Source organism: Triticum aestivum, chromosome 4D (genome assembly GCF_018294505.1).
Source record: "Triticum aestivum cultivar Chinese Spring chromosome 4D, IWGSC CS RefSeq v2.1, whole genome shotgun sequence".
NCBI lineage: Eukaryota > Viridiplantae > Streptophyta > Magnoliopsida > Poales > Poaceae > Triticum > Triticum aestivum.
Window position 1 is genome coordinate 480131791 of NC_057805.1, and position 25855 is coordinate 480157645.

At 49.5% G+C, this 25855-nt stretch overlaps 1 protein-coding gene across 1 annotated transcript; it reads left to right on the forward strand.

Annotated features, from left to right (window-relative positions):
- The first annotated feature begins 19250 nt into the window (after window positions 1–19250).
- Window positions 19251–25341, forward strand: LOC123098806 (WD repeat-containing protein 3). The gene is made up of 12 exons (XM_044520881.1): window positions 19251–19557; window positions 19681–19896; window positions 19978–21069; window positions 21621–21743; window positions 22611–22792; window positions 22875–23106; window positions 23237–23446; window positions 23524–23652; window positions 24173–24241; window positions 24604–24726; window positions 24819–24869; window positions 24989–25341. The coding sequence occupies exons 1-12, from the start codon at window positions 19312–19314 to the stop codon at window positions 25136–25138; spliced, it is 2823 nt and encodes a 940-aa protein (XP_044376816.1). The 5' UTR covers window positions 19251–19311; the 3' UTR covers window positions 25139–25341.
- The last annotated feature ends 514 nt before the right edge of the window (window positions 25342–25855 follow it).

The window sequence follows — 25855 nt, forward strand, 5'->3', positions numbered from 1 at the left end:
GTATGGGGCTCGAGATTTAATTATCCCGTGTTTCATACACCCCGAGATGTTAATCTAGCAACCTGAATAATCATACTTGATGATAAAACGTTGGTAGCTGCGGTTTAAGTCAAAACCTTAGAAGCCACATAAAATAAAATTTTGCATAAACCTATTAGAGGCGTCTAACTTGGTTTTGCAGGATGTGCATGTGATGTGGTATAGCAGTGCTCATACTAATTCGATTATGTATGAGATGACTATATGATGTAATTTGATTAACATGACCTGCGTGTCATGATTCGGCATGATGGATGGAGCCATATGATTGCATTTTAATGACCTGCGTGTCAACCTTGTTGTAATGCATTATTTTGTTAGCTATAGAGATAGCAATATTATCTGGTGCATCGACAAGGTGGTGGCAATCTTCGTGAAGGTGACCACCGACGCGAATGCCGAAGACGAAGAAATGAAATACTTCTCCGTCAGAAAGGGCTATACCATATCATGCTATTATGAATTGCCTGAGATGTTTATCCCTTATGATGCACCCTTCTTGATTGCGCGGTAATCGCTTTTATTAGGGTGATCTCTCACTTAAAATATCAAGTAGTTAGTGTTCTCCCAAGTGTAGCACCGTCACGGCACCTATCTTTTCGGGGTGCGCCATGGATGCATGGGTACGAACGATTAGAGAAGTGTGAGGCGGGTGAGGTCAGACCTCGCAGCAAGATCACTTGGTTGTCTTGACGTTCATGGCAGGATCGTCCTGAGCTCGGAACACACGCATCGAAAGATGAGCAAGAGTCACATAGAGATGTGATCGGCAAGTTGGCCTACCGATTAAAATTCCCGTTATGAGATGATGATTCTATGGCGATGAATTGAAGTCTGGATCTTGTATCACTCAAAATTAATTGTGAGAGATATTGATTTGAGTGGGAGCGCACTGTTGAATTAACATGTTTAATTCTCAGTGCAATTAATTATGAACACTGTCTAAGTGTTTCTTGCAAAATAGTTGTAGAATAATGGCTCGTGTTTCCACCTTCCCTATTAAAATTGAATAACTGTTAAATATTTGGTTAAAACTTTACGATTGGTAACGTAATATGAGGATTGTCCTCAAAAGTGCCGAGAAGGACTTTGTCCTATCGCATGCTTTCCGTATCCTCCCGCTAAAGCTATGGATCATGTGACTCTCGTCCTTCGATCCAAAAGCTATAATTCCGTTTCAGTCAAGTGCAATATGTTTGCTTCCATGAAACCCAAACTTCGAAAGTTGGGATAGTTATATGATATTCATGGAACTGAAAATTATTTTCAGATACAAACAAAGCAATGTTTGTTTGCAAGTATTAGTAAAAGTGTTTACTATGCATTTGACTGTTGGGAAAGGGATCCAGAAGAACGCTTGTCATATAATGGAAGGTGAATAAAACAACAACTTAAAGAGAAAGGAAGTGTCCAAAGGGTGTTAGTATGACTTACACGCCTAGGAAGTCCGGGGCTGACGCCACTCTTAAGTTGGGTGCTTCTTTTGCGAGTAGGAGAAATACTAAAAGTTAAACTGTTAGAAGTAAAAAGGCAGAAAGAAAGATGACTGGAATATCCAGCTCATGTATGAATGTCATACAAGTTTTTGTTGTATAGTAGGCTGGTCAAAGATATAGTTCTTGGGAATTATGGTTAAACATGTTAATCACTAATTCTTGGGTATTGTGAGTTAATCACAAAGATACCCGCTCGATTGCATTCAATTGCGAATCACTGTAAGAGCTACTGTGGCCTAAAAGGACTAGCCAGAAATGAGGTTAAGGTATACACAGGGAACATAGTAAATGTTACTATACCTTCCATCGGTGTATTGCCGTCTGTATTTATTTTCATAATTCATTTAGAGTTTTACAAACTCTATCCCATTGCATAAGGTATCTTGCAAGAAGGTTGTTCATAAGAGAACCTTTTATGTTCGATGTTATGAATAACACAAGGGCCATACTTTCATTATGAATGAGATGTATGTTATGAATATTGATAATAATACAATACCTCTGGGTTTACTTTAATAATTCATTTTAGAGTTTCATACACTCTAGCCCATTGCACAATGTTTGTTGCAAAAGAGTTGTTCATAAAAACAACAATTGTTGTTAAGTATTATGAATAACATGAAGGGCCATGCTTCCATCCAAGATGGGACGTATGTTATGAATATTGAGGGTAATATGATACATCCATAACACTGACGCTAAATGTCGCAAGACTTAAAGAATACCACACAAGTGTGGCACTACATTTGGTCACATTGGAGAAACCCGCATGGAAAATTCCATTATGATGGATTTTGAAGTCTTTTTGATTTTGAATCATCTGACACTTGCAACTTTCCTCCGAAAAGTGAAGTGACTAAAATACCGTTCACAGGCAATAAGGAACGAACAACAAACTTATTAGTGATCATACATTTGATGTGTGTAGTCCGATAAGTGTTGTTAGTGGTGGATTTATTTATCTTCAGAAATGACTCAAGTAGATATATGGATATTTACTTGATGAGACGTAAGTCTGGATCTTTTGAAATCATTCGAAAGGTTTTCAAAAATGAAGTAGAAGTTATTGTAACAAGAAAATTATGTTTCTGCAATTTGATTGCACAAAGGAATATTTGAGTTACATGTTTAGCGAATGTCTGATGAGTTGTGAAAGGGGTTTCATAACTTGCACCTCCCGGAACACCACTGCAAGTGAAAAGTCCGTCGAGATGTAATCTAACCATTTATGACATGGTAAGGTCAAAGATGACATAAATAAATTTGCCATTATCCTTTTTAAAGTGATGCTTTAGAGACTGCGACTTTTACACTGAAAAGAGCTACATTGGGTCTGTTGAAATGAAGCCATGGTATGGTACGCCCAACCATGTTATATCTTTTCTTAACATTTGGAATATGGGGCTTGTGTAAAAGGTTACAAACCTATTCCAAATCAGACAAGTGCTACTTTGTAGGTTATACCAAAATGTTGGGTATTCCTCCCTCACTATACCGAGGCAAATAGTTTTGCCGCGAAACGGTGTGCTTTTAAAGAGAATGGTTCTTTCAAAAAGGTGAGTGGGAGAATAGTGCAACTCGACGAGATAAACAGTATCTAAGTCATCAGATCAAAGGAAAGAGACCTTGGAAGTAATTCCAGAGTTTCCTACTGCGACTAATACGGAAGTCTCTACAATAAAATGTATGAACTCCGGTCGAACTTGCAGCTGAACCACGTAGGCAAGGCTCGTGCAAACCTCTCAGGTGCGCAAACGAGATATTGTTGTTAGAAACATTATACCTACGATACACAAGGAGCGTTGATGGGCCCTGACTCTGGAATTGGCTAAATGCCAATACAACCCAAGTTAGTTTCCATATACGTGATTCAAGATTAAAACCTTGATACACCTTTCGGAAGACTTAGAGTCTAACGAATATTTATGGAACTTAAAACTTATATGGATAAAAATGTTTTATCCATAAAGCTCGACTTGTTGAAATAACAAGTTCAAGAGTTGACTACGATGAGGTTGTTTTCATCGTAGCGATGCTTAAAGTCGGTTCGGGTTGAACTAGCAATTAATACATATTTCAATCATGAGATATGAAACATGGATGATAAAAGGATTTCCATCTGATGGAAATGAAAGCTAGGACTTGTATATGATACAGTCCAAAGTAATTTGTCGATCCAGAGGATGCTAGTAGGTATGCAAACTTCAGAGTTCCAGCAATGGACAGAAGAGAGCAAAATGGAGTTGGAATCTTCGTGTTTTGATGAAATGGTCAAAGGGGTTTTGACTTCATCAATGGGTAACGAAGATGCTTGTAATTCAAGAAAGTAAGTGGGAGCGTAATAATATTTCTAAAAACCTTATGTGCTTGGCACATTGGTAATTGGAAATAAATTTCTTGACACGAATTAGGACTTCATTTGAAAATAGTTTTTCGATGAAGTGCTTAGGCTAAATAGCCTCAATATTAGGCATGATGATCTATGGAGATAGATTTACCTAATGGGGCTAAGCAATGAATACATATTGACAAGATGCTAAAACCTTTTAGCATTTAAAACGCCAAGGAGTGATTCTTGCCAAAGTCACATGGAAGGAGTTTTTGCAAGACTCGGTGTCCCAAAACACTGATGAGTAAAATACATGATGCAGATTCCACACACTTTTGTGTTTGGATTAATCATGTATTCCATGGTATGTAAAACAACCAGATATGTCCGATATTCCCAAGGTGTTGCGAGTATGGATACTAAAGTGATCAAAGTACTGATCGTGGGACAACAGTAAAAGATGTCATTGAGTACTAGAGTAAGTACTGATGATATGTTTTCTTGCAAGCGGAGATCATGAAGAGTTCGTTGTAAAATGTTACATCGATAGTCTTCATCTTTTCACCATGCGATTTTCGATTTAAGTTAAGGGTTTTGTGTAACACACAATGTGGTGGCACAGTTAGTTGGAATTTGTTCAAACTAGTTACTGTGGCGAATTCTATAACAAGGGCTAAGTATGTTGACGCTTTAGAAGCGACAAAGAAGATGTTGAATCATATAGTTCATTCATGAACTTAGTATAGTTCCAAGATGGCTTTTGACAATGGGACACTACTGCAGGTAGTTGCTCCATAACTCAGTCTGAGGAATCCAGGTTCGACCTGTGATTCACATACATACAAAGCCAAGTCCACACAAAATATGAAATTTTGTGAAAACGTGAAAACGCGAGGACATGCAAAGATACACACGGAACTGAAGTCGTCAGATCCGTTGGACATCAGGCTATACCACAAGCGAATCATATTTACACCGGTGTGCCACAGGTGTAAAGTGCACTAGCATTAACTAGATTATTGACTCTAGTGCAAGTGGGAGTCTGTAGGAGATATGCCCTAGAGGCAATAATAAATGATATTATTTATCTCCGAGTTCAAAATTATGTTTATGTTCCATGCTATAATTGCTATGGTTCTCGAGTCTGCAATAACCACGAGGCTCGGAGGAAGACTCATATGCACGTGTGGAATAATAAACGGTAAAATGTATTCCTAGTCTGGCCTCTAAGACTAGCTCAAGTGTTGCATGATGGTTATGTTTTCCTGATCATGGGCATGTCTATGTCAGCAACCTTGAGGGCATAATGTTAAGAGAACATTTGTGTTGAATCGACCCGGCATGATGTTATGCTATGAGATTCATTCGTCACAAGTTTATTGGTACATAACACAGAGATGGTTAACGTTTGCATGATTCCTTGGACCATGAGAGTATCGAGTTTCTTCATGCTTGCTTCATGAACTTTGGGGTTTGTTAAACGTCATCCGTAAATGGGTGGCTATTACGGCGGCTTACGGGTTCATGGAAAAGTGTGTCAAGTAACTTGATAGCTCAAGATTGGGATTTGCTCCTCCGACGATGGAGAGATATCTCTGGGCCCTCTCGGTGTTACGGTATCCATCATCGTCTGGCCAGACACTTTGTGATTTGATCACAGGGATGCCGGAACACGATAACGAGAAAAGAGAACAATACCGGTAACGAGGTAACTAGCATAGTGGACAAGTTGTTGATCCACGGGAATGCCAACATGTCTCACCTCGGGTATTTGTAACATATCGCGAAGCAACATGAATAGCACACGGCAACTGGAGGTTCACTCGAATATTTATTCGTGTGGGTATAGGGGTCAATATGGGTGTCCACGGCTCCGATGTTGATCATTGATCGGAAGGGGTTCCGAGTCATGTCTATACTTCACCGAACCTATAGGGTCACATGCTTAAGGGTCATCTATCTGCTGAATACTAGACAGGGAGTCTGAGAGAAAATCACCGAAAAAGTTTCGGACACCGAAAAGTTTCGGACAGCGGAATCGTACCGCAGAGAGAGGTCATCAGATAAGTTTTGATGATACCGAAAAGTTGTTTCGGGATACACCATTAAGTCAAATTGGTTTCGGCACATGCCTGATAATTCTTGGAGGATGCCAGAATCATTCTGGAAGCTTTTTGGAATTTTCTGAGATAAAAACCGGAAATGTTCCGGAGCTGTCGGAGCCACTTCAGATGCGTTTCGCAGATGAAAATCACTAAAACCGGAATTGTTTCGGAACGCGTTGAAAATCATTTTAGTGGGTACTGGAAATGTTCTTAGCCCACATAAATATTTTCAGTTCGATCAGACGCTGAAAAATGTCGTCGTGAATAGTGAAAATCAGCTTTATGGTTACTTTATGGAAAGCCACCTTTTGGGGCTTTGCTCCAAAAGATCTTGGGGATGACATGGATGGATAGGAGCCATTTTTTGGGCCCCTCATGGGGGTGTGGCCGGCCACATGGGGTATCCCCCCTTGGGGACCCTCTTGTTCCTTGGTTTCACTCCTAGGTCCTTGTGGAAGGACTTCATTCATGTGCATTTTGGGTTTTTTGTGAAACTACCCTACCCCCTTGGGATTTCCTATAAATAGAGGTGGAGGGGCAGCCCTCCACAATCATCCCTTGCTCTCATACACATGCCATGCATTATCTGGCTTCTTCTCTCCCTCCCACGAAAAGAGTTTCGTAGAGCCGTAAGGCTGTCTGGGTTCCGGCAGGAACTAGTTCTGGACGGCGAAGCCCTGCCGGATAGATGACACCGTATGTGTGCAACTCTGTAGAGAGATCGTAGTTTCGGTCTTAGTTCGTGAGTGCCTCCCGAAGGGCTGTCCGTGTGACCGTCCAAGTTTCGAAGGTCCTCCCGAAGGGCTGTCCGAGTGACCGTTCGAGTTTCGAAGGTCCTCCCGAAGGGCTGTCCGCGACACCGTCCGGGGGGCTGTTCGACCGCCTCTTGGAGGGCTGCCTGAGGAGCAGATGAGGGTATACATCCTCGCGGTTGGGAGGTTGTAAATCCTAGCTGCGGGGATCTGCACCGCCGATCGTCATCGACTCTACTTCCCGCTGCGCTACGAGTCGGTAACGAAAAAGATCAAACCATGTATGCAGTCTCCATAGTGGTCCTGGGCTGGTGCGTAGGTCGGAAAATTTTTGTTTTCTGCTGCGTTCCCCTACACCTCGAGAGCGCGACTCTCAAGGGAAAAAAAGGCTAGGTGAGGCAAATGTAAAACCAAGGTTGGGCCTTGCTGGAAGAGTTTTATTCAAAGCGAACTGTCAAGGGGGTCCCATAAATCACCCAACCGCGTTAGGAACGCAAAATCAAGGAACATAACACCGGTATGATGGAAACTAGGGCGGCGGGAGTGGAACAAAACACCAGGCATAAGGCCGAGCCTTCCACCCTTTACCAAATATATAGAAGCATTAATAATATAAGAGATATTGCGATATCCCAACATAAACATAATCCAACATGGAGCAATCTTCATCTTCACCTGCAACTAGCAACGCTATAAGAGGGGCTGAGCAAAAGCGGTAACATAGCCAAACAACGGTTTGCTAGGAAGGGTGACAAAGGTTAGAGGTTCATGGCTATATGGGAGGCATGAAATAGAAGGTGGTAGGTAGCGCTGCAAAGCAATAGAGCGAACAACTAGCAAGCAAAGATAGAAGTGATTTCGAGGGTATGGTCATCTTGCCTGAGATCCCGCTAGGAAAACGAGTCCATGAAGAAGACAAACAAACGGAGTCGAACGAATCCTCACAACTCCGGAAAGAAACCGAAGCTAACGAGAGAAGCAACCCGGAAAGAAACAAACAACAAAGTAAACAACCACCACATACACATGGCATGATGCACAAACAAGTATGATGCATGTCCGGTTTAAAAAGGCATGGCATGGCAAAGTGCACAAACGGAACTACCAGTTAAGTGGAGCTCAATATGCAACGAGTTGCATATTGACGAAACACCACAGCAATTGTTTAGTTGTCTCGGTTATATACCCAACAATATTAAATGTTGATTAACATGGCAAGGGGTGAATCATAATTAAACAACCTATCTAGTCAAGTTTAAATGAGGCCGGAAATAACAAACGACAATTCCGGAAAATCCTCATGTCATTTAGCAATTTTAATGCAAACATCAATTGTAGGCATTTAAATGTTGTTATCATGATGCGAATGACACATGCAAGTTTTAAGCAATATTATGAAAACGTGGACATGAGCATGTTATGAAGCATTTGGTCACCATGGCGGAAGAAAGGGGTGCCACGGCAACGAATCCGAAAATGATGCCACGGTGACATATCGGTACCGGTAACTCGATTGAGATACCGATGCAAAAGAGAAGTGTGCGGATGTGTGGAACACGCAAGAGATGGTGGGGTGCTCCCGGTTACCGGGTTCCCACGGGTCGACGGCATGGCAACCGAGGAGGAACGTGCATGAAGCAAACGGGCACGGTGCAAACATACGGTTCACGGACGTCGTCGTGGGGTTATACCTTCGAAGCGTGCATTCGGGGCGGAACGCGTTCGAAGTGGAAGTAGTTGTACACGTTCGGAGAGGGACTTTATGAACCCAACATCTACGGGGCGACGGTAGTGGTGCACGGTCGTCATGGTACTTGGCATCACATCGTGTAGTCGTACACATTTCGTAGATGTTCATGTCTCCAGTGTCGTGGTACACGTTGTCTTGTCGAATCCGAGCGACGGTAGTCGTACACGACATGTTGTGGAAGTAGTGGTTCACGGCGGAGAGGAACTTGGCGTTTACGCTACCCGGGTCTTCGGCGACGGCAGCTGTGCATGTTCCAACATCACACTTGGAGGGACACCGACGTCATGGTACTTGGTGAAACCCGGAGACGGTACTTGACGATCCAGGTGACACGAGGCACACGTCCACGGTAGTCTTCGGACTTGGGCTCCGGGTAGATGACTTGAGGGTCTCAGTCAGGAGCACTTGTGGCAAGGAAGTGCCCGCGAACGAGACGATGCAGCACGAACAGGAGGCGGATGCCACGCTCAGGCGAGCGGCGGGGCTTCCTGGTCGGAGTCGGTAGGGATGGCACAAGGCGGTGATGAAGAGGAGGTCGCAGGGAGAGCTGCTGGAGGTGGATGCAGAAGGTCGTCGGGCGGCGGAGGTACGGCGGTGCGCCGGTAGCAGGAGGCGAAGGCGGAGATGGCACGTGAGGAGGAGGTCAGGGATGGGCCGTCGAGTCTGGAACCAGGGTGGAGGCGCACAGGAGGAGGCTCGAGGCGCGCTGGAGGTGGTGGTGCTCGCGGGTGCAAGGCGGCCGGTGCTCGGGCTCTGGCGAACTCCGACCAAAACGGAGGGGACGAGCGGATGCGGCCGCAGGTGCTCGAGGAGCTCCTCTCCTCGAGCGCTCGGGTGACGGGGACTTGATGAGGAGGAGGTGCGGTCGCGGCCTGGTGCTGCAGAGGGAGGCGCGGCGGCCATGGAGGTGGGGCGCAACACGCTGCAAAACGGCGGCGGCTGCAGGGCGCCGGCGGTGGGTGAGGGTGGCGACGCCATGGGAGCGAGGAGGAGGTCGGCGGCGAGGGTGACCGGGAGCAGGGGCGGGCGAGGCGCGCGGCGCGAGGGCCCTGCTCCTCTGCGTGTGGCGGCGCAGGAGGACGAAGGGGAGAGGGTGGAGACCGAGAGAAGAGCGAGAGAGATGGGGATCGGGCTAGGTTAAGACAGGGGCGCGGGCTGGGCCTTAGAGGCCGGCCCAGTGGACAGGGAAATGTTGAACAGAGGCCTGGCCTAGTGGCATGCGGCTGCTGGGCTTCTTCTCTCTCCCCCTCATATTCTTTAGCAGAAAAGAATTAGAGAGAGGAAAAGAAAAAGAGGGTTAGGGAAAGAATTTGCGCATGCGGACAATTTTCCCGGGCTCATAAAAATGCGCTTGTTTCGAGAAAATAGAAAAGGCCAGATTGAAAAATATAAATTCAAATGCATTTGAATTTAATTCAAATGATTTGAATAGGAAGTGAGGGTTGGTAAGGTCCAAAAATGTTCGGATTTTTGGTGGAGCTCCGGAATAAGATGAAAAAATAAATGGCAAGGTTGGAGACCAAGAATTAAGATAACAAAGGCATTGGGATATTTGCAAGTGTGTTATGGTGAACTCCAACTAATGGAATATTTTAATATAGCTCCCTAATAATATTGGGATGATATATGTTATAAAGAGAAATCACCATGTGCATTTCCCTCGATTTAAATGGATCGAAGATCCATGCAATTTACTTAGTTGAGTTTGGAAAAAATTAATGACATGATGGCATGATGACATGATGCAATGAAAAATAAAAGAGCAAGCACAAAAGAAACACACGGAGATCACGAAAAAATATATGGAAGTCTTCTGAAGCGTCGGTCTTGGGGCATTACAACGTGCTGCACAAGGTGCCATAGCTTCAGGTACTGTCCAATCTTGGGGAGGCCGAGCAGCCCACGGATGTCGCGCGCTCAGCTGTTGCCGGCCAAGGCCTCCGCCACCATTCTCACTTTCCGGCGATGCTTGGGGATGCACTGGAAGAGCATGGGCGCAAGCTCGCGGACGGACTGGCCGCCGAGCTAGCGGTCCTCCCAAAAGAGGGCGGTCGAGCCGTCCCCAATGGCCATGGTCGTGGAGGCATGAAAGAGGGCGCGCTCTTTCGACGAAAACTGCAGGTCCAGCCCCTGCCATGCGCACTCAGTGTCCGTACGCGCAAGCCATAGCCAACGTAGCCGGAGCGCGAGCCCCATGCGCTCGAGATCTCGGACACCTAGGCCACCATATTCGAGCGGGCGGCAGACCCGGCGCCAATTCACATGACAGTGACCACCATGGGCGTCCGCGCGGCCGGCCCAAAGAAAACCTCGTTGAATCTTCTCAAGCAGCTTCAGGGTTTTCTTGGGGGGTGCGAGCACGAGCAGTTGGTGAATTGGGATAGCGCTGAGCACCGACTTGACAAGCGCCAGCCGACCAGCCTTGTTCATCAGCCATGCCTTCCAGGTAGGGAGCCGGCCCGCCACCGCGTCGACGAGAGGCTGCAGCTGGGCCGCGGAAGGGCGACGGGTGGTGAGTGGGATGCCTAAATAGGTGATCGGCAGCGTCACCACGGGGCACCCGAGCAGCTCAATCAGTCCCACGTCAGAATCATCTCCGTGGAGAACCGTGGCAGAACTCTTGGTGTAGTTCACCTGGAGCCTAGAAGCCGTGCCAAACACGTCCAGGATGCCTTTGACAGCGGAGACCTCCTCGGTGGTGGCGTGACAGAAGAGCATCACGTTGTCGGTGTAAAGGGAGATCGCCGGGATGGCGCGTCAGGGGTGGAGCTGCTGGAGGATGCCGGTCTGGAGGGCGCGACGCATCAGCCGCCCGAGCGTGCCCACCGCCAACACGAAGAGCTGCGGGGAGGTGGAGTCGCCTTGCCGCAGGCCGCGGCGGTGCCAAATCGGCGGGCCGGGGACACCGTTGAGCATGACCCGAGTGCTCGCCGTGGACAGAAGTATGGCCAGCCATTCTCTGAATCGGTCTCCAAACCCGTATTGGCGCAGCACTCAAAAAGAAAGGGCCAGGAGATGGAGTCGAAGGCACGCGTGAGGTCGAGCTTGAGCATGATCCTAGGTGCGCCAAGTTGATGCAGCAACCTGAGAGATTGCCGGACAAGGATGAAGTTGTCGTGTAGGCCACGTCCGGTGATGAATGCGTTTTGATTGCGGCTGACAAGGGCGTCGAGCTTGGGGGCCAGGCGTAGTGACAGGACCTTGGTGAAAATCTTGGCCATAATGTGTATCAGGCAGATCGGTCGATAATCGCCAAGCTTGTGTGCATCCGCGCACTTTGGCAACAAGGTCAGCAACGCTTGATTAAGCTTGCTAAACCCACGCCTCGCAGTGCGTATAGCAGCTCAAAGACACCCCAAATGTCTTGCTGGATGATGCTCCAGCAAGCACGCAGGAACTCCGCGGTAAAGCCATCTGGTCTAGGCGCCTTGCGTGCCGGCATGCGTTTGACCGCCTCCCATATCTCCTCCGGGCTGAATGGCTCGTCAAGGCATGCGAGGTCGCCAGGCTCGATAAGCTGGGAGAGGTCCAGGGTGTGCTCCCGTCCAACGGCGGTGCCCAGCAAGCCATCAAAATGCGAGAACGCCGCGCTGGCCATCTCCTCGGATCTGTAAGCACCCGCCCTTCCACGGCAAGGCTGTACACGCGATTCTTCTACCGACGGTAGGAGCATTGCCGGTGGAAGAAGCTCGTGTTGGCATCACCATCATTGAGAGTCACGATGCGGGCGCGCTGTCTAGCGATCGTGCGCTCTATGGATGCCATGCCAAGGTAGGCGAGCTTGAGCTGCTTGCGGAGCCACTCCTCCGGTGGCGAGAGCACCCGGTCCTCACGCGCCTTGTCGAAGCGCAGGATCAGCTCGCGGGATATGGCCAGCTTCTCCCGGATGTTGCCGTGGACTTGGCACTCCAACTTGAGAGGCGACGTGCAGTAGCTTGGAGGCGCTTGACCAGCCGCCGAAAGGGGTCGTCATCGTGCACCGAGCTCCAAGCCATGGCAACGGTGTCGTGGAATCCGTCCAGCCGAAGCCAGTAGTCCTCGAAGTGGAAGCGTTTGTGGGCTGACGGCATGGGAGAGCAGTCCAGCAGCAACGGACAGTGATCCGACATGACCGAAGCGAGGCATCAGAGGTGGCACTCGCCGTGCGCGTCTTCCCAGTCAGAGGTGCAAAGGACGCGGTCAAGGTGCACCAGCGTGGGTGGCGATTGCTCGTTCGACCAAGTGAAGCGGCGCCCGTTGAGGTATATCTCCTTCAAGGCAAGGTCGTTGATGGCGCGACGAAATCTTCACATCATGCGCTGATGCAGGCCACCCATGTTTTTGTCCTCGGCGCGGTATATGAGATTGAAATCTCCACATAGCATCCATGGGCCAGGGCAAGCCGCGCGTATATCGCGCAATTCCTGGAGGAATAGGATTTTGTCCGTGTCATCCTGGGGTCCGTAGACCGTCGTCAGCCACCACGGCGTCCCGGAGGCCGCGGACACCTTGGCCATGAGCGCGTTCTGGGTGAGCAGGGGGTCTGAGATCGTGACAACCCTGCTCTTCCAGGCGAGAAGAATGCCGCCGCGCGTGCCATCGGCTGGGAGGAAAGTGAAGTCGTCGAACTCGGAACCGAGGATGTCAAGCACAATGGGCGAGTAGATCAAAGCCATCTTAGTTTATTGTAGGCATACAATGGAGGCGCCGGTAGTGCCTAGCAAAGAACGGATGGCAGCACGGCGAGCGCGCGAGTTGAGGCCGCGAACGTTCCAAACAGCGATCTTTAGTCCGTGATCCATGAAGCAAGGGGACGACGATGGGTGTGCTGGCAGACCTAGCAGTCGCCGGCAGTGGCCTCGCGCGTGGGGGGAGGGGAGAAGCACGCTGGGATCTCTCGATCAACCAGGCCAGCGATGGCCTTGAGCACATACAGTGGGATCGGCGCCGCGAACATGTCGTCGTATACTTTCATCTCAATGGGCGTGATCTTCTGGTTGGTGCCCACAATCCCAAGTGTGCGCAGAATCTGCACATGGGCCCTCCGTTCTGCCGTTGGCGGCGCCGCTGCAGGCGTGGCAGCAGCCGCGGAACGGCCTCGTCGTGGGGTGAAGTTGAGGGGCCGACGTGGCCGCTTCCCAGGTGTCGGCAGCGACGCACTGATGTGCTACGTGGCCGCGGCCAGAAACTCGCCAAGCGCCCATGCCTGCTGCATAGTAGCACGGCTGAGCGATCGCCGCATAGTGATTGGTGGCGAGGCAAACCGACCAGACGCAGGCGAACAGGGGCCGGCGACAGGCGGGCAGCGATCAGGGCTGGGCGCGAGCACAGAGTGGCCACGGGGCCGCTGTAGGATGGAGATTGGGCTCTGGGCAGTGGGCACCGGTGATCTGGTGACTGGGGGCCCGACAGCGGCCACTGGGGGCGTCGGCGCAGGAGTTGCGGGCTCGGCTGTTGGCGGCCCAGCCTCATTTGGCCCATCGGCAGTCGTGGGAGGAGTGGGGGCCCCAACTTCAGAGGGGGGCGCGGGCGCCGGCACGATGGCGATGGAGGCGGCAACGAGGGCGTCTCTTCCCGTCGAAATTGCCGCAGTGTGATCGCGGGGCTGCGGTGACTGGTCAGCGGAGATTCCTGGGCCCGCCCGGACAGGAGCGGGCGAGATGCGCCACTTTGCCTCGACAAGGCGGCAGGTGATCCTAGCTCTCCTGAACCAACTGGCGCCACAGGCTGCGAGTCTGGGACCTAGCTCAAAAGGGCAAGGTCCCGACACGGTGTCGGATCAGCAGCGGCAGGGGTGGGCCGACGGGATCGTCCTCGGGATCATGGGGAGAGCCGGTGTTTGAAATTCCGGGGCTCTCCTGCGCACCCGGGACCAGTGGGAGTTCGCCAGCTGGCCTCGGCACAACTGTCGTGGCGTCGTCAGTGGGTTCGACAGACGCGTGCGTCAGGCCTGCCTCCAAAGCCTGCCCTTGCGGGGCCCTTCTTTTTCCTCTTTTTCCTCTTTTGGCTCGGTGACGAGAACTAGCGAGGCCCGACTGACCCGGCCATGACAACATGCCATCCCGTGTCGGCAAGGCGGGCGGCACCGCCGCCGCGCCGGCCGGGGCCAGGAGGTCGCCATGCTCGTCCCGTCAGCGCGCCCCGAGCGGTCGCCAGCGTGCCAGGTGAACGCGTCCATGGCCATGCCGTCGGCCCGGCCATCCGGCGCAGTGTTAGACCACCTGCGCTTCCGGCCACGGCGTCGCGCCCAACCAGGTCCGGAGCCCTGGCCCTGGCCATGCCCATTGCCGGCGCCATCGCGACCGGGATCATCGCTGTTGGCCTGGGCACCCGGAGGGGGCACCCCAAGCGGAGCCGCACGTACAAGCACAATGGAGATGGCGTACGTGAGCGTCCTGACCACCGGTGCCTCCGAGGGCACACGAGACGGCAGGAGCTCGACGATCTCCAGGATGGCGGCACGGCGGACGTCGGCGGGGTTGTGCACACGGCCGGAAAGCCGAAAGACGGTCAGGTTCTCGCGAGAGCGCGTGCGGGGGTGTAACCTCTCGATCCAGCAGCTCTCCCCAAGAACGTGCTTGGCGGTGGAAAGATGCCAGGCTTGGGCGGGAATGCCACAGAGCTCAAGCTCGACGCGGTATTCGAACACGCCGGCGCCGGCATACGCGAGCTTGCACCATGGCCGTAGCGACAGCGCAAAGCGCGGCGAGCTGATGAAATGCTCGTCATTGAGCCGGCGCATGGTGTCCAGGGAGGAGAAGAGGATGAGGAAGTCTTCGGGGTGGTGCTCGTGGACGGTGAAATCGCCTTCGGAGAGCTCGAGGGAGCGGTAGAGCAGCTCGGCCACCTGCGGCCTGTTGCCGGTGATGGAAGCCACCATTGCGCGGCCAAGGACCCGCTCGGCCTCCTCCATCTCCGTGGATTGCGCCATGATGACACGCACGGGTACGTCGGGCCGCGGCGAGGGAGCCTGGACCAGCTGGGGAAGCGCAGGCGGCGCCGGGGAGGTGGGGTCGCGGCGGCGCTGGGGGCGCCGGTGGCGGGCCGTCCCTGCCTGGGGCGACACGGGGAGGCCGCGCGTCGTCGTGGCGCCGGCTATCGCAGTCGCGGAATTCGTGGCCAGAGGCGAGGCAGCGCCTGCAGCGGACGTCGTTGGTGAAGTCCCTCACCCGGTGGCGGTGGACGAGACAGTGAAAACACAGCCCGGCAATCTCCTCCGGCGATGGGCTGCAGCGGCGAGGAGGTAAGGAGCTGGGGGTGCCATCCTGGCGCGGACGGCGGTGTCGGTTCCTGCGTCGCGGCTGCTGGAACCCATCAGCGTCGAGCACAGCCCCGCCAGAGACGCGGTGGACTTCCGAGTGGGGTCCAAGCCGTTGCCTGGCAGGCACGCGGGCAACCAGCGCGACGCGGCCAGGGGCCCCAGGCACCGGCGAGGCAGCAGGCGCCGGCGCGGTGAGGGCGACATCCCTGTACGAGCGCGCCGAGGACTCGCTCTCAGAGCTGAGCCAGCGGTCACCGGAGGACACGCGCTCACCGGAGAGGGTCGCCCATCGGTCGACAGGAGCAGTGCCAGGTGATTCCATTGCAGGGGGCGAGGGAGGCTGGGAAGCGGGCGGTCGGCGGGGGCGTCGGCGGTAGGCAGCGGGGGCTTGGAGGAGCTAGAGGGTGGGAGCGGAGCTAGGTGGAAACGGAGCCATCATCCAAATTTTACTCCCTCCGTATAAAATATAAAGGTGTTTAGATCAGTGAGGATCCGATCTAAACGTTTTTATATTTCTTTATAGAGGAAACACGTATGATGGTATATTAAGAAAAATGTTGCTGAACATTGTGTGCTAATGGACAGTGCTAAGCCTCTGTGATGTTTGAACCTACCCTCACATTTTTAGCACCATTGTCACGTAAATTGGTCTCGTTTTGAGCGTTTACTTACCATTTCGGAGCCAATATTTTTTAGCCCGAAGAAAGTGAAATATGTTTGGGTTGGGGGTGATGCTATCTCCGTATCAAATACTTCCTCCGTCCCATAATGTATGGTGTTTTTTGACATTACACTAATGTCAAAAAACGTCTTACATTATGAGACAGAGGAAGTAATAGCCTGACATGTCATTAAGATGGTTCGGACACGATTGACGATGCCCAATTCACGAGTAAAGGAATGATGGTTTGTATTCTTTGACAATTTTGTATAAATTATATATTTTATTTTTGTCTTCAACTATTTTTTCATTTTCTTATTATTGTTAATAAGACTATTGTTGTGCTATCCCCATTCTCAGATTCTCGGACATAAAAACTTCCCGCGAGAGAACAGATCCAATGGACAATTATGTTTCAAATAGTTTTGTACGGGGATTATTACTATTATTTTTTGATATTTTTTCTGTAGTGTTGAGAGACTGTTTAGAATCTAGGGATGATGATGTTCTTAGCCATAAGAAAGTGAAGTACACTAATACCAAAGGTGACTCTAGCTCCATATGACCACATATCAAATAATAGCCGACATTAAGATGGTTCGAAAGAACCCAACTCAAGGATATTTGGCATGCTTATCCTTTTCGTTAATGCCCCCGTTCTCAGATGAATGAGTAACATACCAATGAATGCGACGTGACTGGAAATTTATGTACCCATCAATTTTGAATAAAATCATACTTTGAGGAACAATCTTTGCATTTGATTACTCTCGGATAGAGGAATTTTCCTCCGAATAAAACATCCAATTACATTCCCACTACTTTCCGGCATAAATCATTATTATTGTTTTCTACCGCTTTATTATAAGGGTGTGGCCTAGGTCTCAGTCAACTGGAATTTAATCTCAGTCAAGTGACATAATATGCAAGAAAGAAAAGAATGATTTTTTGCATGAATCTCAATGCAAGATCTCACAGATATAGCATTGAGTGAGACTTTGTTAAGTCTTAGTCGACTGAGATTAGCAATACTTTTTTTCGTGAATACGCAAGGCTTGCGTATCTTTCACTGATAGAAGGAGAAGAATGAGTACAAAAGGGATACAACACATGACACAGACGCGGGTAGGCATGAACATGGTGTCCGGAGCAGAGAGAAGGGGATGCTCGGCCCGAACAGAGGATACATCACAGCTAGGCCTACCAAACCCAAACCAAGCGGCAATGCCGAACCGACACAAGACTCCAACATCGATCGAGGCAGAACCGGGGACACCGCGAGCTCGCAAGATAGCGCCTTCAAGAAGGAAGATGACACTGGGACGCCGTCGCTATCCGGTCCGGGGGATCGGACCTGGGGTTTCCCCTGAGCTCAAAGAGGGGCGCAGCTGAAGGCCTTGGCAGCGCCTCCAAGAAGGAAACGACACCCACGTGCGCCGCCACTGTCAGCACCGGCAAGCCGAGCAGGGATCTCTCCCTGGCATGAAGCTGAGCAATCCCATAGCCGTCGAGTCTGGAATCGAAGATGAGGAAGCCATAGTTGATCGGAACCACCATGTCGGGAGGGGGTTGGCGGGGCTGCACTTGCCGTCGGAGGGTGACACTGCCATCGAACCCACAAGCACTGGATCTGGCAAAAGGTGGAGGCTTTGAGGCGAACAGGGTGGGGCTGGCGACGAAGCAAAACCCCACAGGTGGATCTGGGCGGCGGTGTCCAGCAACGCCGGTGAACTAGGACTGGAAGGACGCAGATCCGAGCTGCCGTGGCCTTAGCCGTCGTGACGTCGACGAGCCGAGTGAGCTGGAGGGGACGCAGCTACACGGTCGCCGAGGCCGGAGCTGCCTGGCAGAGGACGCCGGCAGCAGGGGACACCGGAGAGACGCGGGCCCGAGGCCGCTGGGACCGGAGCAGCACCAGCAATGATCCACCGCGAGGAGCCCCGTGTCAGCCACACCACAGAAGCATCTCCGTCTCCGCGCGAGAGCTATCACCATGGCTCGGGGGCGAGGGAGGGCCACCGGAGACGAGGGGGCCGCCTGCACGGAAGGCAGGTCGCGGAAGCCCCGCCTCCACCCGCAGGCCCCACGCCCGAAAACAAACACCAGCAGGGCTGGGTCACGCCGTTGGGAAGGGGGAGGCTGCAAAGGAGCGCCCATGGCAACGCCAAGAACGCCGGATCCGCCGCCGTCCGGCAAGTTTGGGCAGCAGCTGGTGGAGGACACCCGAGAGACGCCAGGAGGGATCTCGGGGATGCGTGGGCGCGGAGGAGAGGAGGAGGCGCGCGAGGGGAGGAGGCGTCCGTGGCGCCCAAGGGCGGGGGAGGGGGGCGAGGCTGGCCGGAGCCGCGAGGGGCGGTTGTCGGTGGGCCGGAGCTGGCGTCGCCGGGCCGGCAGGAGGTAGCCGCCGGGAGGGGAGGCACGGGGTGGTGGGGTGGGGGGAGGGGATTGGGGGCGTGAGGAGCCAGATCCGCCCCGCCGCCACCTTTCTAGGGTCCGGCGCGGCTTCGCCGGCCGGCCCTCCGGCGGCGGCGACGCGGGGGTGGGGGCAGGGGAGGACCTCGCTAGCGGCGGCTAGGGTTCCCACGTGTCGCTAGAGCTGGGCGACTGGCGACGCGAGTGTCGGGTGCACCGGCAATCACTCACTCGAGATTAGCAATACTGTCATTATAAATAAGTATATACACATTTTTTATTTTTGTACTTCATATGCAACAATGTTTTTTGAGAGATTCCTATGCAGAAGTTTCATTACGAGTAAAGTCTTTTTCATCATTTGAATGTTACACAAGACAAACTTGCGAGCATGCATCAAATAAACGAAAATTTAAAGGGCGAGATCCCTTAAAACCCCCCGGGTGCTCCCATCCTCCTACCCGCCCCCACTAAACCCTAACCCCCAGAACCACTCCCCCCTCCCACGCCGCCGGCGGCCGGGAGCCATGGTGAAGGCCTACCTCCGCTACGAGCCGGCGCTCTCCTTCGGCGTGGTCGCCTCCCCGGAGTCCAACGTCGTCTACGACCCCTCCGGCCGCCGCCTCCTCGCCGCCGCCCTCGACCGCTTCGCCGCCTGGGACCTCAAGCGCGGCCTCCCCTCCGCCACCTTCACCCCCTCTTCCTCCTCCGCGTCCCTCGCCGTCTCCTGCGTCGCCTCCTCCCCCGCCGCTGCCTCCGCCTCCGCTTCCTCGGTAATACCGCTGCCGCTGACCGTCCCCCCTCTCCCGCCTCGCCTGAAATTCGCCCCCTTTCCTGCTTACCACGTTTCTGAATGAGCTGGCCTGATTTTGTTGTTGTGGTGTTGGTTTGCTCAGGTTGCGAGTGGCCATGCCGATGGGAGCATCAGGCTGTGGGACACCGAGTCCGGCGCCTGCGAGGCGACGCTCCACGGCCACCGCTCTGCCGCTTCTGCCCTACGCTTCGCTCCCTCTGGCGCCGTCCTTGCCTCCGGCAGCAAGGACTGCGATGTCATCCTGTGGGACGTCGTTGCGCAGGCCGGCCTCTTCAGACTCCGTGGCCACCGTGATCAGGTTTGGATATGGTCGTGCACCTCCCTTTGTCTCCATTCGTTGGCATAGCCCAATAATGCTAATGGGGATTACTTGCTGCAGGTAACTGATTTACTGTTCCTGGATTCGGGTAAGAAGCTGGTGACCTGCTCCAAGGACAAGTTTATCCGGGTCTGGGACCTCGACACGCAGCACTGCCTTCAAATTGTAGGTGGCCACCACAGCGAGATATGGTCCATGGATGTTGATCCTAGCGAGAAGTTTTTGGTGTCTGGCTCTGCCGATCCGGAGCTCCGGGTGTTTAGAATCAGGCAATCAGCTGAAGAGGGTGAAGACTGGAACAAATGGGACGCACTCAAGCTGTTTGGCGAGATTCCGAGGCAGAGCAAAGAAAGAATTCAGACCATTAGGTTCAATAAAGATGGCAGTCTTGTGGCATGCCAGGTGGCAGGGAAAACTGCTGACATCTATAGGATTCTTGATGAAACAGAGGCGACACGGAAGGCCAAGAGGCGGCTGCACAGGAAGAAGGAGAAGGCTTCGGCGAAAGCTGCGGCAGCGGAAGGGAATGGTAGCGTTATAGATCCTTCGCCAGCTCAAGACTCTCAGAATCCCACTGTTGTGGTCACTGATGTATTTAAGCTTCTCCAAGTTTTGCGGACCAGCAAGAAAATTTGCTCTGTTGCATTTTCTCCAAGCAATCCACCAAAAGGCTGCCTTGCGACCTTGTCTTTGTCTCTGAACAATAACGTGCTTGAGACATACTCGGTGGATAACGAGAAGGTGTCTAAGATGTACTCAGTTGAGATACATGGGCATCGTTCTGACATCAGGAGTCTTGCGCTTAACTCAGAGGATAACCTCCTGATGTCAACTAGTCACAATGCTGTTAAAATCTGGAATCCTAGTACAGGTGACTGTCTTCGGACCGTTGACTCTGGATATGGGTTGTGCAGTGCATTTGTTCCTGGGAATCGGTATGGCCTTATCGGTACAAAGACTGGTACCTTGGAGATTATTGATATTAATAGTGGGAACTCAATTGATGTAATCGAAGCTCACGCTGGTTCCATACGATCGATTGTACTCATTCCAGATGAGGATGGAACTGTTAATGCACGGGGTTTTGTCACTGGAAGTGCTGATCACGATGTCAAGTTCTGGGAATACCAGTTAGTGCAGAAATCTGATTCGGTGAGTCTTCTGTCTATTATTTATGTTGTCTATCGAAGTAATTGTGCACTGAATAACATTTTGATATTTCATGATATTTCTCTTTTTTTTCCTTCTTTTACCACCAGTTATATGAAATCAGTCGTCCACATGAAGACATGTGATTACTAATTTCCTAATTTACCTGCTAATAAAATGTAAAACCACGTGGTTGCATGTCCCATCTGTTTTTTATGTTGGTATGTTATGTTTTCTGTAGCTCTATCCATGAACTAAATAAGTTTGGGACTTCTGTGTCTAGAGTAATTTATCTTCATAAAACCATAGATGATAAGTTCTATGCCAAAATGAATTCTTTTGTCTCATATTGTTCTTATTTGTTTAAATTTCAATGGTAATGTGTATATCCATTGTTTGTATAGCAATTTTCAACATATTTGTGTGTTTTCAACAATATCCCACATCTCTGCTAAAAGGTCTGTGGATTGAAATGTGTCCTGTGAAATTCTTGCGTTCGAAACTGGGATTAAAATTTATCTGCAAATATTTATAATGTTGTTCTTTTGTTCCAGGACACAAAGCATCTGAGTGTAACAAATGTGAGAACCTTGAAAATGAATGACGATGTCCTTGCAGTGTCCATTGGTCCAACTGGGAAGCATATTGCTGTTGCTCTTTTGGATTGCACAGTGAAGGTTGTATTCTTGTACTCAATTATGATCATAGGCATGAGCTCCCCCCCCCCCCCCCCCCCCCTCTCACCCACAAAAAAACCCTTCTACACAAACAAAAAAGGTTTACCATTTACTTCTTGGAATCGATATATTTCAACCACATGTTTCCTAGTTGGAGAGAATAGTAAAGTCGATGTACACATAAGTGAATACCTGTTGACTTGCGCTTTGCAGTGAGTACAAACCTTTCTGTGCTTGTATGAGCTGACCCGTCCTTCTCTTCTACTCCCTCTGTCCCATAATATAAGAGCGTTTTTGACACTAGTGTAGTGTCAAAAACGCTCTTATATTATGGGACGGAGGGAGTAATATTACTTTGTAACAGTAGTTTTAAACACATAAATCATGGATAGCTATTTTTATATTTGTGTCGCTGACAATCATTTCTTCAGACAATGTAAGAAAAAAAAACCCACAAGAAATGTTATTAAAATATACTTACTTATGCTAACTTTGCAATTCATATATTCACTATTTAGAGCACAACCTCTATATCAGCTAACAGAAAGATAAGGGACACATGCTACTAGCTAGGTGTCCATGTCAACCGTTGTACCTGAACAGCTAAATTTTGCTTTGGATTTGGAGAATTATTGAGTGGTTTATTATGGCTACAAGCTAGATACTACTCCTAATGCAGTTGTTACCTAGTCAAATGGTCATACCAGTTCTCTTGCATTAAGATTGGTTGAGCTGCAAAATTTTAAGTACTCAACTTGTCACGATTTCCCTGAGATGCCAATTGTCATCCTGCAAAAGTGGAAAAGCAATCTAGAAACAAGGCTGGCTTCAATCATTGCTTTCCCTAATATTTTATATTTTATGCAGGTCTTCTTTCTGGACACACTAAAGTTTTGTCTTTCGCTTTATGGGCACAAGCTTCCAGTTCTCTGCATGGACATATCATCCGATGGAGCTCTAATAGTTACTGGTTCCGCAGACAAAAATCTGAAGATTTGGGGTATGGATTTTGGTGACTGCCACAAATCTATCTTTGCCCACACAGACAGGTCCTTTCTTGCCTTTTGGTTTTATCTTATGCTCTGAATAGTGGCAGAACCCTTACAGGTTTTTTTATTTTCCCACTTGCAGTGTGATGGATGTTAAGTTCGTTCCTAAAACTCATTACATGTTCAGTGTGGGGAAAGATCGTACTGTGAAGTACTGGGATGCTGATAAATTTGAGCTTTTGTTAACACTTGAAGGACACCATGCTGAAGTTTGGTGCCTTGCGATTAGCAGTCGTGGTGATTTTATTGTAACAGGCTCTCATGATCGCTCTATTCGGCGTTGGGATCGTACTGAAGAACAACTTTTCATTGAGGTATTTTATGATGTTGTTTGAATGAAGTTTCGGTATTGAGTATTTGCTTGTGGCTGTAATTTTTTGTATCACACCAGAGATTTGTCTTCTAATACTCGAACCCCCTCCCCGCATCCACCAAAATTTGCAGGAAGAGAGGGAGAAAAGACTGGAGGAAACTTTTGAGGCTGATTTAGACAACGCGGTTGAAGATAGATATGGGCAGAAAGATGATGCTCCTGACGAGGGTTCTGTGGGAGTTCCTGGTAAGAAAACGAAAGAGACAGTAACTGCTACTGATGCAATTATTGACGCACTTGACACTGCCGAGGAAGAAGAAAAACGTCTTAATGAGCAGAAGGTAGTACTTGAGTGCATTAACAAACGTTAAGTTACCAAATGGACATTAACGTCAGCTGTATATTTTCTGATTGCCAGAAGTTACAAAACACTGGGGAGGGAACTAAATCTAAGCCTAATGTTATAATGCAAGGGCATTCACCATCAGAATATGTTCTGAATGCAGTGTCAAGTGTTCGCCCAAATGACTTGGAACAAGCCCTTCTGGTAAGGTTCTTGTTGTTTTGTCATGAATTACCATTTTTTAAATTTACCTTCCCCGAATTTATGGCGGGTTACAGCCTTTTGAGTCCTCAACAGTCATTGTGAAGTAGACCTATATATACTTACATAGTGCAACAATCATCTGCGTTACCTTTTTGTAAGAAAGCTTCTCCTTCTGATCCTTGCCTGTGTGTTTGTTATCTTGTCGAAATTGAAGTTGAATATGTAAAAAGTACAGAAAACATATCGCTATTTGTGTCATAGTTCAGTTGGAGTTGGGCCTCCTTTTCTAAATGATGTGCTTCCTTCAGTTGAGAATTCAGTTCTCATTATTTGTCTACATTAGCTATTTAACTGATATTAAATTGGAACTTGCAATAATAATATTAGTTGAGGTGCTTTAGTATTATTTATGATGAATCAACTTAGTAACCAAGCAAATGGATTTTTGTTTTTTGTTTTTTGCATACAACCATTTGTCACTTGATAACATATTTGTGTTTTCTTTCTTACCCTTGAGCAGTCATTGCCATTCTCAGATGCACTAAAGCTTATGGCTTACTTGAAGGAGTGGTCTCTAATCCCTTTGAAGGTACACTGATATTGATACTTCGATATTTAATCCTAGTGATGTATTAACTTGCAAAATTCCTTTTTGCATCCTTCATATCTGTTCCTCACATTTCCGCATCAAATATGCGTTCTATTTCTGTTGATTATAACTGTATATGATATTTGATATTCATGCTGTCCTCTTGGAGTTGCGGTTTCTATGATAGTATCCAGGACACACATAACCTAAGTTTAATTTTGTGTAGTGCGCGCTTGCTAAGTTTTAGGCTTGTTAGACATGGTATTGGTTGCTGATTTACTGCCTGAAGGTTGCGCAACCTGCTGCAGATTTCACTCAGTAACTTGATATGCACACACCCTGATCTCTTCGTAACCTTGCAGGTTGAGCTTGTCTGTAGGGTTTGCCTTGTGCTGCTTCAAACGCATCACAACCAGTTAACTACTACACCAGCTGCAAGATCCATACTGACAGAACTGAAGTATATTCTTTACGGTAGAGTTAAGGTAAATAACCCGCAATCACTTCTTTTAACAAGTAGTAGATAGCTCCGCAGCAATCTTAGAGCATGCCCTTATTTGATTTTCACATCCTCCAGGACTGCAAGGATACCATAGGTTTCAATCTCGCCGCGATGGATCATATAAAGGTAAGATGCCATCTTCATCTTTCTAACATTTTAGCACGACCAGGCCTTGTTAGAAGACATGTTCCGTGCCGCTAGGCCTTGACTTCCGGGGGATTTGTTGCACGCACGTCGTTTTTCAGGAACTGTTGACGATGAGATCAGATGCGCCGTTCCGGGACGCCAAGGCGAAGCTCATGGAGATCAGGCAGGAGCAGTCGAAGCGGTCGGATAGGTCGGATGGCGGCGAGAAAAGGAAAAAGAAGAAACCCAAGCCGTCTGTACAGAGCTGAGCATGGATCTGTCTGTTTTTACTCAACTGTTGTAGCGTATACGCACCACACTTGGTTATCGCGTCCATTCCATGCTGTCATGAGCACAGCGCAATTTTGAGATATCTGTGTGTGGGCCAGTGTTAATTGGCGTTTTCCTGCTAGAGAAACAAGGTGTACCTTCCTCTTTTAGATAGTCAAGGCTTGGTCAAACCTTCCTTTTTTATGCTTTCAGAAATTGCAGCATCCCTAGCTTTCAGAATTCCAAAAAAAAAGACAAAAATTTCAAAGCATTTTTAGTTCCAAACTTCTGGGAAGGAATTCAAAATTATTGAATTAGGAACATCCAAAAAATTCCAACTTCCGAAAATGCTAAGTTTCAGTACTCCCTCTGTTCCTTTCTATAAGACGTTTTGGACAGCTGACATTGAGCGTCTTATAAAAGGAAACAGAAGGAGTAGTATATTTTAGAAATTCAACTTTTAGAGAATGGAAAAGTTAAACGGGGAATCACATTTTCCCCACTCACGGTTAGCGATGCACACACAACCTTCTCCCTCCACACCGTCGCCACTCCATTGGAGCGAAACTCCGAGGCGAGGTGGGGCTGCGACCACCACATTGTGGACTGTGGACACATGCGACGACGAGGACGACGTGAGCGACATGAATCGAATTGGGAATGAGTGCCTTCCTCCTCTGAGAACACATCGCCCTTACAAGTAGGTTCCACGAGGT

What these genes read in the sequence shown, in the direction of transcription:
- LOC123098806 (XM_044520881.1), top strand. Translation starts at nt 19,312, where the DNA reads ATGGTGAAGGCCTACCTCCGCTACGAGCCGGCGCTCTCCTTCGGCGTG. An exon ending in ACTTGGAACAAGCCCTTCTG is followed by an intron (nt 23,653 to 24,172) that starts GTAAGGTTCTTG and finishes ACCCTTGAGCAG; the next exon opens with TCATTGCCATTCTCAGATGC. An exon ending in TTCTTTACGGTAGAGTTAAG is followed by an intron (nt 24,727 to 24,818) that starts GTAAATAACCCG and finishes CACATCCTCCAG; the next exon opens with GACTGCAAGGATACCATAGG.